Source organism: Amia ocellicauda, chromosome 3 (assembly GCF_036373705.1).
Source record: "Amia ocellicauda isolate fAmiCal2 chromosome 3, fAmiCal2.hap1, whole genome shotgun sequence".
NCBI classification, from domain to species: Eukaryota; Metazoa; Chordata; class Actinopteri; order Amiiformes; family Amiidae; genus Amia; species Amia ocellicauda.
Genome location: NC_089852.1, coordinates 45,275,333 through 45,292,636, shown reverse-complemented (window position 1 = coordinate 45,292,636; position 17,304 = coordinate 45,275,333). Strand labels below are relative to the sequence as shown.

Genomic DNA, 17,304 nt, shown 5'->3' with positions numbered 1-17,304 from the left:
CTATGTTTGTTCGGCCTCAGTTCTTTTATATTGGTGGCTTATCTAACCTACCAAATGCAAAGTATTACTATATTTTCTTGTGCTTCGTTTATGTGGTAACAATATTAGGTAATTCCTTCATCCTGTTCATTATATACATGGAGCGTAGCCTTCACACCCCTAAGTATTTTGCTGTTTGTAATTTAGCTATAGTTGATGTTTGTAGCAGCACAGCAATTATACCAAAGTTAATTGACACTTTCCTCTTTGATTCTCAGTTCATCAGATATGAAGCTTGCTTGGCCAATATGTGTTTTTGTACTTTTCTTCTCCTCCTTGCAGTCACTTATTCTTGTTGCACTAGCCTATGACAGGTTTGTTGCTATATGCTTTCCACTGAGATATCACACCATTATCACCAAGACTTCGATGGTTGTGATTATAGCAGTAATGTGGGCTATTGCAGCACTAATGGCAATCATACCCATATTTTTATTAACCAGATTGTCCTTTTGTAGATCTATAGTGATAAACAGCTATTTTTGTGATCATGGACCTGCTTTTCGTCTGGCCTGTAATGACAATTCTCCAAATTTCATAATGGGAACATTGGGAACAACAATATTTTTTGTGGCCCCAGTCGCAGTGATTGCATTATCTTATGTATGTATAATATTTGCATTGTTAAAAATTGCAACTCAAGAGGAACGCTTAAAAGCCATGAAAACCTGCACCTCTCACCTAATTATGGTGGCAATATTTTAGCTTCCAATATGTGCCACTTATATTGCTGCATTGAGCTCCACCATTCATCCAAATGCCAGGATAATTAATACATCCTTGGCTTGCGTCATTCCACCAATGCTGAACCCTATCATTTATTCTTTAAAAACAGAGGAAATCATGTCAGCAATAAAAAAGCTTCACAGAAAAAGGAACAAGCTAAATTCACATGGAACAGAAGAATAACTGGGGAGAATAAGTGCAATAACACGTATATTTTTAGATATATAAAATGTAGTTGTAAAATAAATCACTGGTAATATAAACTGGAAGAGAAAGTGAGGATAAACACTGAATTATGTCTATGGGGTGAAATAATTCCTAAGCAGAATGTAAAATAATGTGAGAGGACACATGCAATGCCCTTAGAATATGGTTTTAAATCAAATTAATGAAATTAAAATTACTGTAATCTACTTATACACGCTGGAAAAGAAAGTGAGGATAAACACTGAATGAGCCTTATTGGGGTGAACTAATTCCCGAGCGAATGTTGTCTTTCATGTACTGAAGACAAGCCCACGGTGTCAGAATGCCAGTTTATTTCTTGCAGCACTATAATGAGGCTGTGCCAGGTGTGTGACAGTTAATCCGCTCCCTGTTGATTTACCGCTCCAGACTAGAGAGATTAGGGGAACAATGTTGTGTATTAAGGTTAATGTTTTTTTGTTTTTTGTTTTTCTGCTGTAGTTCTGTAATTTGATGTAAATTCATATTAATGCCACATTAAATGGGAAACAATTATATAATAAATGTAATGAAATATTAACATTAAATTCCTTAAACCTTTTATTTGCCATATGAAGCAAATTATCTTCTGCAATAAGATGATTCCTGCAAGTCTGAACCAGTATACTGACAGTAATGTAACTTTATTATTTACATTTTTTACATTTAATATACATTTAAATTACATATAATTACATCTTATTTTAATGTTTGCTAGTTCCAGCATTGAGTAGCAGATAGAAGGGTAGAGGTGGATTCAACAGCAGAGAATGAGTGTTTAAAGGGGGTCTAGGCCCTTAGAGTGCATTTATACATTACTCAGTTGATTTTAATATGGGTTTCAAATGTTGGTGGTGATGGGCTACTCTGCAGTTGAAGTTAGAGTTGAAGTAACAATACAATATTGACACCATCAAAAACACTCACAACCAAAACACACTTGTCCTGCCTCCTGTGGAGACTGTCCCTGTCCATCCTGCCCCCTGTTGGTGGTAATGCAGAGTGTCACAGAGGCATTCTACAAAAGGCTCTATCCTGCTGCATCAAATACATGCACAACTAAAACTCATCGAGAAATAGAACATGCAGAACTGTGTCATTACATTAGTGTTTCATTTTTAAATCAAGGATGATCCTCAAATAAATTAATATAAATAACTCCAGAAAAAAATAAAATAGATTCCTTATAAATACACTTTACTGCATCAGACTACCAATTTGCTCAGGTGAGTACTATATGATATTACATTTTTGTTTGCATTCTTCTATGTACAATTTAAAGATTATATATAAATAATGTCACAAAATTACAAAAGCAAGCTTATGAAAAAGATATAGAAAATAACTACATTTTGTGAGTTAAGGAGAAAATGACATTTTCTTAACCTTGACTTTATTATTATTATTATTATTATTATTATTATTATTATTATTATTATTATTATTATTATTATTATTATTAGTTGTAGTAGTAGTAGTAGTAGTAGTAGTAGTAGTAGTAGTAGTAGTTGTCTTACTAACCAATGTATAATGGAATCATACATGAGAGAATATTTAATTGCATTTGTGCATACATTTTCCACTTTCCACTTAAATATAATTTAAATTGTATTACGGTATGAGTGTCTATAACAAATCATTAGCCATAGTGTAAATTTTATATAACAATACATAATGTAAATGTTCTAACTGAAAAGCATTAGCTCTGAAAAAGCTATTAACAAAATATATTGTACTGTTTTTAAATTTTACCTCATTTTACCTATGTACACAATTGTTTTAACCGAGAAATGTACAATTAATTTCCCTTTGTTAAAATGAAACATTAAATAAAGTAATAACTTTCATTACAGGAAAAAACAACTTGAAGAATCAAGTCTTCCCAGAATTCAACAGTTCCTCCAAACGCTACATTTGTTCGGCCGGAGTTCTTTTACATCAACGGCTTTTCTGACATCCCACATGTACAGTATTACTATATGTTTTTCTGCTTTGTTTATGTGGTAACTGTATTAGGAAACTGCTTCATCATGTTCATTATATACATGGACAGAAGTCTTCACACCCCCAAATAAGTTGCTGTTTTTAATTTAGCTGTAGTTGACCTGTGTGGTAACACAGCTCTTATTCCCAAATTAATTGACACCTTTCTCTTCAATTCCCAGTACATAAGATATGAAGCCTGCTTGGCCAATATGTTTTTTGTTCACTTCTTTTCTTTCAATCAGTCTCTTACTCTTGTTGTTCTAGCCTATGACAGGTTTGTTGCTATATGCTTTCCCCTTAATTATCATGTCATTATCACTAATACTGTGATGCTTGTGATTGTAACAGTGGTGTGGATTCTTACAGCGCTACCAATAATTATACTTTTGGTTTTAATTACCAGACTGTCCTTCTGTAAAACCACAGTGATAAACAGCTATTTTTGTGACCATGGACCTGTGTATCGAATGGCCTGTAATGACAATTCTGCAAACAACATAAGTGCAATTTTCTGCACTGTGTTATACATTATTGCACCGTTGGTAGTGATTGCAATGTCTTACATATTTATAATTTGTGCACTGTTAAAAATTGCTTCAAAGGAGGGACGTCTCAAAGCTTTCAAAACTTGTACCTCTCATTTGATCTTAGTGGCAGTGTTTTACCTTCCAATATGTGCCACATACCTTGCTGCACTTACCAGTACTATTCATCCTGATGCCAGGATAATTAATACATCCCTCGGTACTGTCATTGCACCCATGTTGAATGCTATTATTTATACATTAAAAACAGAAGAGATTATGGAAGCAATTAAGAAGCTTTACAGAAGGAACAAGATACATTTGCGTGTTATGAAAGAATAAGAACTTACTGTGTCTATTATATATACATGATCTAATTTGAAATCTAGTTAGTCGAGCTCAAGTAACATTTACTAAAAGTAAAAACACAATTGTTAACGAATACATCTAAGTCACAGACCAGTCCACCTAAATCCCTGCCTCCAACAATTTTCATTGAGATTGAATTCTCTGGGGTAGGTTTTGCCGAATATTTAAGACAACATGACAATACCAGGGGCTACAATTAAGCATAACCACATCTGTGTGAATGATGGTGTAAATTAAATTTTATTCAAACTGGAAAAGAAAGTCTTTTTAAACAAATCTGAAGGTTTTTCTTTACAACAGCATAGTTTAAAATCGCTCATCTTTTTCTTTTGATTTAATTTGCCTGGTAAATGTTTTGTAGGTGGAAAGTGGAGTGCACAGCAGCTGCATCAGTGTGTATAAGCGGGTCTGGTCCCTTTTGGGATTACAGGTGAAACTCTGCTGCTTATATTAATTTTATATACTTCTGTATATATACCGATCAGCCATAACATTATGAGCACCTGCCTGATATTGTGTAGGTCCCAAAACAGCCCTGACCCGTCGAGGCATGGACTCTACTAGACCTCTGAAGGTGTGCTGTGGTATCTGGCACCAAGACGTTAGCAGCAGATCATTTAAGTCCTGTAAGTTGCGAGGTGGGGCCTCCATGGATCGGACTTGTTTGTCCAGCACATCCCACAGATGTTCGATTGGATTGAGATCTGGGGAATTTGGTGGCCAAGTCAACACCTTGAACTCGTGATTCATCAAACCAGGTCACCTTCTTCCATTGCTCCGTGGTCCAGTTCTGATGCTCACGTGCCCATTGTAGGCACTTTCGGCAGTGGACAGGGGTCAGCATGGGCACCCTGACTGGTCTGCGGCTACGCAGCCCCATACGCAACAAACTGCGATGCACTGTGTGTTCTGACACCTTTCTATCAGAACCAGCATTCACTTTTCAGCAATTTGAGCTACAGTAGCTCGTCTGTTGGATTGGACCACACGGGCCAGCCTTCGCTCCCCACGTGCATCAATGAGCCTTGGCCACCCATGACCCTGTCGCCGGTTCATCGCTTTTCCTTCCTTGGACCACTTTTGATAGGTACTGACCACTGCAGACTGGGAACACCCCACAAGAGCTTCAGTTTTGGAGATGCTCTGACCCAGTCGTCTAGCCATCACAATTTGGCCCTTGTCAAAGTCGCTCAGATCCTTATGCTTGCCCATTTTTCCTGCTTCTAACACATCGACTTTGAGGACAAAATGTTCACTTGCTGCCTAATATATCCCACCCACTGCCAGGTGCCATGATAATGAGATTATCAGTGTTTTTCACTTCACCTGGCAGTGGTCATAATGTTATGGCTGATCGGTGTACATCATTGTAGTGAGTATGAGTGAGGTGTAATCAGGGATGGGCAAAGATACATCAAAATGTATTTTAAAATAAGATGCCAAATACCTTAATTTTAAGTGTACAAAATACAGCAGCCATACCATGTATCAAAATAAACTACTGTATTTTTGTATTTTAAAAATACTAAAAATACTTTTACAAGGGAGCATGAAATCACTTTGCAAACCTTCCTTCTATCAGCCTATTTGATCTATCCCTTCACCAGTAAACTGACTCAGCTGATTAAGTAGAAACAACTTTCCTCTGCCTAACGAGTTGTGCGATAAATATGACAAATGCAACCAGTTAACAGACCAAATATTAACATATCCCTGTGATCATCCAGATGAAGGTTAGTTTTAAAGTAACCAACAGTTTAATGTTTAACTAACAGTTTGCTAATGACTCATAATTGTATCCTAATTTAGTTACTTGGTGTTTGGTAATGAAGGGCCTATTTTTCATCAGCAACACTGAGTCAATGACAAAGTCATTCATAAGAAGAAAACTGATGGCACCTTTATTCATAGCAACTAGTTTCTAAGTAATTCATCATTTGATTGTTAATCATAAATATAATAAATTGTGTGTCAGGCAGTCATTCATGCAATGGTATGCAAAATCATGATCCTACTAAACAGCTACTTCAATTAGGGTACACTCATTTAGCATTCAATTATTTATTTATCAATCATTGGACACCTATTTGGAGGTTGAAAACAAACATTTTAGCACTTTGTCAACAATTATTAAATGATCAATATGTTTTGATTTTAAATGTAGCCAGAAACATAATCAGAAAGTAGCAACAGAGCTTGCCAAGGAGTGGTGGATGGGTTGACAACCTGGTCTTTAATGGCGTTGCAGCACAACGTTGTTAATGTCAGTAAGGCACACGTGAGTGCATTTAACAAGTTACACCATATCGTGGCATTATAATGTAATATTGTACAACACTGAAACGCTTTTATTTTTTTCGTGCACAACCAACGAAAACTTAACATAGGCCGAAAGTAGCAAGCTAACATTACTGTGAGGGCTGCTACTCAGGTCAAATAGTTAGCTAGAAAATTACGTAAATTGGTAAACGATTTAGCCTAGACTACTAAAATGAACACCAAAACTTAACATGAACTGTTAAAAATTGTAGCAATTTATGCAAAAAATCAATGGAAAGCTGGCAACCAACACATTTCTCACCTTCTTCTTCGGGTATGGATCAATTTCTCAACAAGTCTGAGCAAGCAGGCACCAATCAGAGGCAGCATTTTTATGATGTCATCATGCAGACTTCTCACAAAGTATTTTTCAGTATTTTTAAACTACAAAATACAAAACATGATACAAAATATGGACCCATTTCCATCGACCCTATCAAATACAAATTACAAAATCCTATTTTGTATTTGAAATACGTATTTTAAATACATGTATCATAAATACTGCCCATTCCTGGGTGTAATGTATACTCGATAGTAGCACTTTTCCCATGAAAGATCTGATAAGACGGAATCAATTTTTAAGACATGAAAGGAAGAAAGCAAATGCAGAATAAACAAATTAAACAAGTCATGAAACGAAAATGAAACTAAATGAACACTGACACATTGCTGAACAAAATACAATATAAAATGACATTCAATATCAACATATTTTCTCTCTGTGCACGAACAATAAGGAACATTTAGTTTGTATGGATGTTGGGCGCAACATCTAATTTATTACACACACTGTACACCAGTTATTTCCACTGGACACACAGAGCCACGGAGGCTGTGAATAAACCCAGTGCTGCGCCTGTGCAAACCTGTGCCAATCGGACTTTCTTTTCACTGTGCCACAAGAGTCTTTAGACAACTCTGAAGTGTCTGAAACTAGAGGAGTTGCTAGAGCATTTTCAGGTTGTTTTCTATGGGCTCAAATTAGCGCCATAAATATCGCATTCAAAAAACAATATATTGTAAACAAAAAACAAAAAAACTTGAAAGCAAAAAATGTTAAATCGAAAGCAAAACTCGCCTGGAGTCCCTGTCTTCGCTTGCGATGCTGCAAGCTTTGTTTTCGCCGCCAGTTTCTTTGCTTTCAATTTATTTATTTTTGTTTATGAGTTTTGGCACTGTTTTGTCGTGAGGGCGGGATTTACATGGAGGTGTGGATCATGGGTCTCCATTGGTCCAGCAGGTTTGAGTGACCGTTCTTCCTGACCCAATCAGTGATCAGGTGGGCTGGGTTGGTGATCTCTGTGTGGGATGGGAATCAATTGTCTCGGTTTCAACAGCAGCGCCGATTCAGCGACTCATTAAATACCCTGTGAGTGCAGAGACCTGCATTCAAGAGCTGGACAATCACTGGATCACCGCCATTTGAGGCCAAACATACAGCACTGAAACAAAACACAGGATTCACCGGCTACATGCACAGTAACATGTTTAATATCATGTTCATATTAATGTAACCAGCAGAGTATTTTAATTCAGCTCCCCAGATAACACAGCGCTGACTGATGTAGATCACGTCATTTAGCAAGAGGCAAATGGAGGGGCATCGTATTCATTAAGAGCATGTGATGTCCCAGTTTATGTTTAGGTAAGAAACGCACACACACATAAATACATACACGCATACATACATGCACACATACACACTATATATATATATGGACAGTCACCTACAAAATTACTGGCGCCATTGATAAAGATGCAAATAAAGGCTGTATGAAATAAAAACATGTAATATGTAGAAAGCGATTGTCCACAACTTTTATTAAAAGCATGCTTTGTTTATAATTAAATTCCGAGGCCATGTAGCTGCACCACTCAGTCTATGGGTCAGTCAGCGGTGAAGTCAGATGTGTTGCAGAATGACTGTCAGACCAGCCCACTCTGCTCACTGATTAGGTTAGGAAGAACCGTCACTCAAACCTGCTGGACCAATGGAGACCCAGGATCCACGCCTCCCTGTAAATCCCACCCTCATGACAAAACAGCGCCAAAACTCGTAAACGACAAAAAAAAAATCGAAAGCAAAGAAACTGGTGGCAAAAGCAAAAATTGCAGCATTGCAAGCAAACACAGGGGCTGCAGGTGAGTTTTGCTCTCGATTTAACATTTTTTGCTTTCAAGTTTGTTTTTTTTGCTTTCGATACATTTTTTTTGTTTACAATTCTATACATTTTGCATTCAATTTTTTAATTTTTTATTTCAACATCAAAGTTTTTTTTTTGTTTACAATATTTTTTAATTTGAATGCGATGCTTATGGCGCTAATTTGAGCCCATAGTTTTCTCACAGATATTTTCTTGATTCTATACAGCGGAAATGTAACCACTCCCACTGTATTGTTGTGTGGGATTAAATACAACTTTAACCATCCGCTAATAGCAAACTACACAACTGTACATCATGGGATTTACATTAAAAATTAGAAGAGAGTAGCATCTAACTAAACATGAAAGTGCGACTGAGTACAGTGGTGTAGTGTTGTAGTAGCGGCTGTGAAAGCTGTGTTTTATTCTCTCGCATTGTGCCAGAAAGGAGCTGCGAGAAGGTCGTTTTGCGGCACAAATTGGTTTAGATTTCATACCAGTTTTTGATTTAATCCTGCCCTAGATCTAAAAAAGTGACAAACATGAAATATTGGTGTAGCAGTTTTGTAAAAGCAATAAGGCACAAGAGGCCATTTTATATCATGTCTATAGTCACAGCTGGGGCGCTATTAGGTACATGGTGCAGACGAGTCGCTTATGCAACCATAAACTGTACTGCTTGCATTAATGCTTTTGAATCCACTGCAATTAGCACTGATGTACCTGTTGCCATATTTTCTGTTCACTGAATTTCTGAATTACCCATGAACTGCCTCAAACAGAATCATGCACTGTATGCTGCATAAGCAATTAATCAGTTTTACTCTCATGAGGACTGAGATTACCCTTCCTTGCTTATACTGTTCTATATATTTATATAGTGTAAGTTTGTTTTTAGTTTTAGTTTTAGTTTTTACAACTGTCAGGGCATCTACTAAGAAACAAATACACACACAGGAGACCGATACACAAACAGATCTACAAGGTAACTCCCTTCACCATCCTGGGGTTCAAACAGTGATGCTATTTATAATACTGTACCTATTGCAGCATATAAATATGATTCACTGAACTGAGTAGAACAAAATACCACATAAAGTGCTTTTATTATAGAAGACAAACAGACATCTCATGTCCTGATGCCTAAAAGCTTATAATTATCATTATATGTGGGTGAGTATTATGAATTTGTTCTCTTACTGTTATTTATTATTGGTGAGTGTATGTTTAATTAAACAACTTAATAATTACTGTTATAATCAGTGATGGAATTAGTGTCAAAAGTATTTTCTATTAATATTTGTTTTTTACTTTATGACTTACAAAACCTGTATGCCATTAGATTTATAATTAAGGAACTGGCTGAAAATACAGTAAAATAAGACTCACTGATGCATGTGTAGCAGGTAAAGCCCCTAAATATTTGGTAAACTTTTACCTTATTTTATTGATCCCAAACTAAATATCTAAATGAACTTATAGGGCATTTCAGTCAACTTGAGTTCTCTTTTGCAATGAACTATTGGAATATATAATTATACAGGAGACACACACTTGTATGCTGAGTTCATAGACTTAACATACAATGCAGTACACCATGCACTTATGTACCAGTGACCACTGACTCTACTATAATACTTTTTTGACTTCATGTATAATCAGAAAATCATACTGTATGACTTTAACAGTTGAATTCTAATCGGATAAGCTTCCTGCACAGAATCCTGACATGATTCATGGCTGAAATAGTTTAGCAAAATAAATACTTTGGCATCCCTGTGAAAGATCAATGTCCATTGCACATGTGCTCATATCATATTCTCCTGCTAAATATAAGCCAACATATAGGTAATGACTTTTGTAATTACAGATTAGAGCTTGAAGACTGAAACCTGCTCATGAACTCCCCAAATTCAACACTTGATCCAAACACTATGTTTGTTCGGCCTCAGTTCTTTTATATCAGTGGCTTATCTAACCTACCAAATGCAAAATATTACTATATTTTCTTGTGCTTCATTTATGTGGTAACTATATTAGGTAATTCCTTCATCCTGTTCATTATATACATGGAGCGTAGCCTTCACACCCCTAAGTATGTTGCCGTTTGTAATTTAGCTATAGTTGATGTTTGTGGCAGCACAGCAATTATACCAAAGGTAATTGACACTTTCCTCTTTGATTCTCAGTTCATCAGATATGAAGCTTGCTTGGCCAATATGTGTTTTGTACTTTTCTTCTCTTCCTTGCAGTCGCTTATTCTTGTTGTACTAGCCTATGACAGGTTTGTTGCTATATGCTTTCCACTGAGATATCACAACATTATCACCAATACTTCGATGGTTGTGATTTTAGCAGTAATGTGGGCTATTGCAGCACTAATGGCAATTACAGCCACACTTTTATTTACCAGATTATCCTTTTGTAGATCTCTAGTGATAAACAGCTATTTTTGTGATCATGGACCTGTGCATCATCTGGCTTGTAATGACAATTCTCCAAATTTCATAGTGGCAACATTTGGAACAACAATATTTTTTGTCGCCCCAGTTGCAGTGATTGTGTTATCTTATGTATGTATAATATTTGCACTGTTAAAAATTGCAACACAGGAGGGACATTTGAAAGCCATACAAACCTGCACCTCCCACCTAATTTTGGTGGCAATTTTTTACTTTCCAATTTGTGTCACTTATATTGCCACATTGAGCTCCACCATTCATCCAAATGCCAGGATAATTAATACATCCTTGGCTTGCGTCATTCCACCAATGCTGAACCCGATCATCTATTCTTTAAAAACAGAAGAAATCATGTCAGCAATAAAAAAGCTTTACAGAAAAAGGAACAAGCTAAATTCACATGGAACGGAAGAATAACTGGAGATAACATATGCAATGACATGAAGACATATGTAAGTAGAATGTGATTTTAAAATAAATGTGTGAACATAAAATCACTGGTAATATTAATGGACGAGAAAATGAGGATAAACACTGAATGATGTCTATTGGGGTGAAGTAATTCCTAGGCAAAATGTAGAATAATGTTAGAGAATAAGTGCAATAAAGTGGGCTTATTAAATGTATATAGGATGTGGTTTTAAATCAAATTAGTGAAATTAAAATGTTTTAGTCTGTTAATAAACACTGAAAGAGAAAGTAAAGATAAACACTGAATGATCCTTATTGTGGTGAACTACTTCCTGAGCAACATGTAGTTTTTAATGTACAAACATGTACAGCATGTGTTTTTTTTGTTTCTCCTGTAGTTCCGTAATTTGATGTCAAGTCATATTAATGCCACATTAAATGGAAAATAAATGTATAAATAAGTGAATTGCAAAATAAACTTTTAATTCTTTGTACCTTTTCATTGTTGTATGAAGCGAATTATTTTGGGATATAAGATGTTTGCTATAAGTTTGATCCAACATACTGACAAAATAGCTTTGAGATTTTATTATTATATATATTTTTATGTATGAACCCATTTTGATTTTTAATATTGGTAGTTCCCTCATTAAGCAGCAGGTAGAAGGGTAGAGGTGGATTCAACAGCAAAGATTGAAAGTCTGTAAAGGCGTCTTGGCCCTTAGAGTGCATACAGATGTTACTCAATGGTTTCTGATTTAAATGCGACTTTGTGATTCAGGCAAAATGGTGTTGGTTGATGCTGGGCTACTTTGCAAACCACTGAAGTTACACTACAATTCTGACTAAATCAAGACACACACTCACAAACAAAACTTGATTGTTTGTTCTGTCTCAGGTCTGCCCCCTGTTGATGGTAATGCAGAGTGTCACAGAGGCATCCTATAAAAGGCTCTATCCTGCTGCCACAGATACATGTACAACTGACACACTGTGAGAAGTACATCATAAAAAGATAAAGATGGTGGGGGTAAAGGAACAGAAATAGAAATGGAAGTAAAACAATTGAGAAGAGTTCATTAAGAATGGATGGATGGCAGCATCTGGGTCTTTGCTGAAGGAGTGTTCTCACAATAGTGATAGGAACAGTTGTTGTACTTTTGTTTACCTTTACTTTTGTAGACTATTCTTTTGTAAAACCATAGTTATCTTTCAAGTTGAAAACATTACCCAAGGGGGGGAAGGGGGGGATAAGCCTGCTTCCATGGAACCTCATACAAAATATTTTTCTATGCAAGCTGCCTATAGACCCATGTGTGTCACACAAACAGTTCCCTCCTGTTTAGTGTTTGTATATATGATGACTCACACACCAGAACTCCCCGTTTTCCATTTTGCCTCTGAACTCCTCAGATGTGAGCAAAGTGTCTATTGCCATTATATTATTATTGTTAATAAAAGCAGTATTTGGGCTTTCAGCTGGCTTTATATATCTATGTATTTATCCACCAAACCGAGTGTATATTTTTATATTTTATATGCCGAACATTTATATTTGTATATATATATATATACACTCACCTAAAGGATTATTAGGAACACCTGTTCAATTTCTCATGAATGCAATTATCTAACCAACCAATCACATGGCAGTTGCTTCAATGCATTTAGGGGTGTGGTCCTGGTCAAGACAATCTCCTGAACTCCAAACTGAATGTCTGAATGGGAAAGAAAGGTGATTTAAGCAATTTTGAGCGTGGCATGTTTGTTGGTGCCAGACGGGCCGGTCTGAGTATTTCACAATCTGCTCAGTTACTGGGATTTTCACGCACAACCATTTCTAGGGTTTACAAAGAATGGTGTGAAAAGGGAAAAACATCCAGTATGCGGCAGTCCTGTGGGCGAAAATGCCTTGTTGATGCTAGAGGTCAGAGGAGAATGGGCCGACTGATTCAAGCTGATAGAAGATCAACTTTGACTGAAATAACCACTCGTTACAACTGAGGTATGCAGCAAAGCATTTGTGAAGCCACAACACGTACAACCTTGAGGCGGATGGGCTACAACAGCAGAAGACCCCACCGGGTACACTCATCTCCACTACAAATAGGAAAAAGAGGCTACAATTTGCACAAGCTCACCAAAATTGGACAGTTGAAGACTGGAAAAATGTTGCCTGGTCTGATGAGTCTCGATTTCTGTTGAGACATTCAGATGGTAGAGTCAGAATTTGGCATAAACAAAATGAGAACATGGATCCATCATGCCTTGATACCACTGTGCAGGCTGCTGGTGGTGGTGTAATGGTGTGGGGGATGTTTTCTTGGCACACTTTAGGCCCCTTAGTGCCAATTGGGCATCGTTTAAATGCCACGGCCTACCTGAGCATTGTTTCTGACCATGTCCATCCCTTTATGAGCACCATGTACCCATCCTCTGATGGCTACTTCCAGCAGGATAATGCACCATGTCACAAAGGTCGAATCATTTCAAATTGGTTTCTTGAACATGACAATGAGTTCACTGTACTAAACTGGCCCCCACAGTCACCAGATCTCAACCCAATAGAGCATCTTTGGGATGTGGTGGAACGGGAGCTTCGTGCCCTGGATGTGCATCCCACAAATCTCCAAGATGCTATCCTATCAATATGGGCCAACATTTCTAAAGAATGCTTTCAGCACCTTGTTGAATCAATGCCACGTAGAATTAAGGCAGTTCTGAAGGCGAAAGGGGGTCAAACACAGCATTAGTATGGTGTTCCTAATAATCCTTTAGGTGAGTGTATATATATATATATATATATATATATATATATATATATATATATATACACTCACCTAAAGGATTATTAGGAACACCATACTAATACTGTGTTTGACCCCCTTTCGCCTTCAGAACTGCCTTAATTCTACGTGGCATTGATTCAACAAGGTGCTGAAAGCATTCTTTAGAAATGTTGGCCCATATTGATAGGATAGCATCTTGCAGTTGATGGAGATTTGTGGGATGCACATCCAGGGCACGAAGCTCCCGTTCCACCACATCCCAAAGATGCTCTATTGGGTTGAGATCTGGTGACTGTGGGGGCCAGTTTAGTACAGTGAACTCATTGTCATGTTCAAGAAACTAATTTGAAATGATTGGACCATTGTGACATGGTGCATTATCCTGCTGGAAGTAGCCATCAGAGGATGGGTACATGGTGGTCATAAAGGGATGGACATGGTCAGAAACAATGCTCAGGTAGGCCGTGGCATTTAAACGATGCCCAATTGGCACTAAGGGGCCTAAAGTGTGCCAAGAAAACATCCCCCACACCATTACACAACCACCACCAGCCTGCACAGTGGTAACAAGGCATGATGGATCCATGTTCTCATTCTGTTTACGCCAAATTCTGACTTTACCATCTGAATGTCTCAACAGAAATCGAGACTCATCAGACCAGGCAACATTTTTCCAGTCTTCAACTGTCCAATTTTGGTGAGCTTGTGCAAATTGTAGCCTCTTTTTCCTATTTGTAGTGGAGATGAGTGGTACCCGGTGGGGTCTTCTGCTGTTGTAGCCCATCCGCCTCAAGGTTGTACGTGTTATGGCTTCACAAATGCTTTTCTGCATACCTCGGTTGTAACGAGTGGTTATTTCAGTCAAAGTTGCTCTTCTATCAGCTTGAATCAGTCGGCCCATTCTCCTCTGACCTCTAGCATCAACAAGGCCTTTTCACCCACAGGACTGCCGCATACTGGATGTTTTTCCCTTTTCACACCATTCCTTGTAAACCCTAGAAATGGTTGTGCGTGAAAATCCCAGTAACTGAGCAGATTGTGAAATACTCAGACCGGCCCGGCCGGCACCAACAACCATGCCACGCTCAAAATTGCTTAAATCACCTTTCTTTCCCATTCAGACATTCAGTTTGGAGTTCAGGAGATTGTCTTGACCAGGACCACACCCCTAAATGCATTGAAGCAACTGCCATGTGATTGGTTGGTTAGATAATTGCATTAATGAGAAATTGAACAGGTGTTCCTAATAATCCTTTAGGTGAGTGTATATATATATATATTAATTATAATAATATACAATGCCTGTGCTGTCCGTATCCCAGTGCTACATTTATGCCTCAGCCGCTAGGCTTCAGTTATTATAAATATATACACCGATCAGCCATAACATTATGACCACCTGCCTAATATTGTGTAGGTCCCCCTTTTGCCACCAAAACAGCCCTGACCCGTTGAGGCATGGACTCCACTAGACCTCTGAAGGTGTGCTGTGGTATCTGGCACAAGACGTTAGCAGCAGATCCTTTAAGTCCTGTAAGTTGCGAGGTGGGGCCTCCATGGATCGGACTTGTTTGTCCAGCACATCCCACAGATGCTCGATTAGATTGAGATCTGGGGAATTTGGAGGCCAAGTCAACACCTTGAACTCGTGATTCATCAGACCAGGCCACCTTCTTCCATTGATCCGTGGTCCAGTTCTGATGCTCATGTGCCCATTGTAGGCGCTTTCGGCAGTGGACAGGGGTCAGCATGGGCACCCTGACTGGTCTGCAGCTACGCAGCCCCATACGCAACAAACTGTGATGTACTGTGTGTTCTGACACCTTTCTATCAGAACCAGAATTCACTTTTTCAGCAATTTGAGCTACAGTAGCTCATCTGTTGGATCGGACCACACGGGCCAGCCTTTGCTCCCCACATGCATCAATGAGCCTTGGCCCCCCATGACCCTGTTTCCGGTTCACCGCTTTTCCTTCCTTGGACCACTTTTGATAGGTACTGACCACTGCAGACTGGGAACACCCCACAAGAGCTTCAGTTTTGGAGATGCTCTGACCCAGTCATCTAGCCATCACAATTTGGCCCTTGTCAAAGTCGCTCAGATCCTTACGCTTGCCCATTTTTCCTGCTTCTAACACATCAACTTTGAGGACAAAATGTTCACTTGCTGCCTAATATATCCCACCCACTGACAGGTGCCATGATAATGAGATTATCAGTGTTATTCACTTCACCTGTCAGTGGTCATAATGTAATGGCTGATTGGTGTATGTATTGAATGCGTGAATCCATGTGTGACATTGTTTGCACCTCGCAAACCCACCTATGGCACTCCACAGTACGTCGTTATTCCTACTGTCTGAGCCAGCTTTACGCATTTATTGGATGAATGTGTGCCACACAATATCGCACAAAAATGTGTATATTCAGTCTAATTAGGGATTTCATGCAATTCAAATTCGATTGTGCTATGCTCATGTTTAGTGACCTTAAAAGAATACATTTGCTTATCATGTTTCCAATCAGAAATTCATTACCATATGCTAATTGAGTCACAGCATTAAAGGAACAAGACTCTTCAGGTGGATGAATGAAGGCAGTGTGCTGGACGGGGGTGGGTTCCATGTTTCTGCACTCATTGTGACATTTTAAACATTCTATTATTTGTACATTCATATATATATGAGAAAATACAATTACATGTGTGCTTCCCATCACACACACACACACACACACACACACACACACACACACGTATGTACTGTAAAACTTCAATTAAACGCCCCCAGTGTATATTCCAAATAAGTGGAAGAAGCCCCGGCGTCAATTGGAGACCAGCTATTATAGGATGCCAGCGTTTGTATTAAAAAGTTATAAATAAAAAGACATAATGAACTTATGCAGGGTATGAAGAGCCTGGAAACAATGTAAAAGTAGGCTAATAGGCCGGGATTTTTTTTTTTTTATTATTATTTTTTAAAATAATTTTCTTTCCAAAGATGCAAACAAATCACATTCAATGTATGGTGAACTATACACTGGATTGAAAACAAGACAACGGTAATTCTGTTAGCAGTCTAAGATTTGATATACTGTGAATTCTCACTAAATAAACAAAAAGTACTTCCCATCAACATTATACTTAATTAATGTATTGTTTATGTCACAATTTACAGTTTGTTAAATCACTACAATTAACAGCAATACAAATATACAGCAATATATACACTCACCTAAAGGATTATTAGGAACACCATACTATACTGTGTTTGACCCCCTTTTGCCTTCAGAACTGCCTTAATTCTAC

At 37.8% G+C, this 17,304-nt stretch overlaps 1 protein-coding gene and 2 pseudogenes across 1 annotated transcript; all 3 read left to right on the top strand.

The window, feature by feature from the left end:
• Positions 1 to 2: 2 nt before the first annotated feature.
• LOC136747182 (olfactory receptor 1E16-like) lies at positions 3 to 948 on the top strand (annotated as a pseudogene).
• Positions 949 to 1,066: 118 nt separating this feature from the next.
• Positions 1,067 to 3,842, top strand: LOC136747181 (olfactory receptor 1E16-like; annotated as a pseudogene).
• Positions 3,843 to 7,816: 3,974 nt separating this feature from the next.
• Positions 7,817 to 11,214, top strand: LOC136747180 (olfactory receptor 1E16-like). The gene is made up of 3 exons (XM_066700135.1): positions 7,817 to 7,836; positions 8,563 to 8,584; positions 10,288 to 11,214. The coding sequence occupies exons 1-3, from the start codon at positions 7,817 to 7,819 to the stop codon at positions 11,212 to 11,214; spliced, it is 969 nt and encodes a 322-aa protein (XP_066556232.1).
• The last annotated feature ends 6,090 nt before the right edge of the window (positions 11,215 to 17,304 follow it).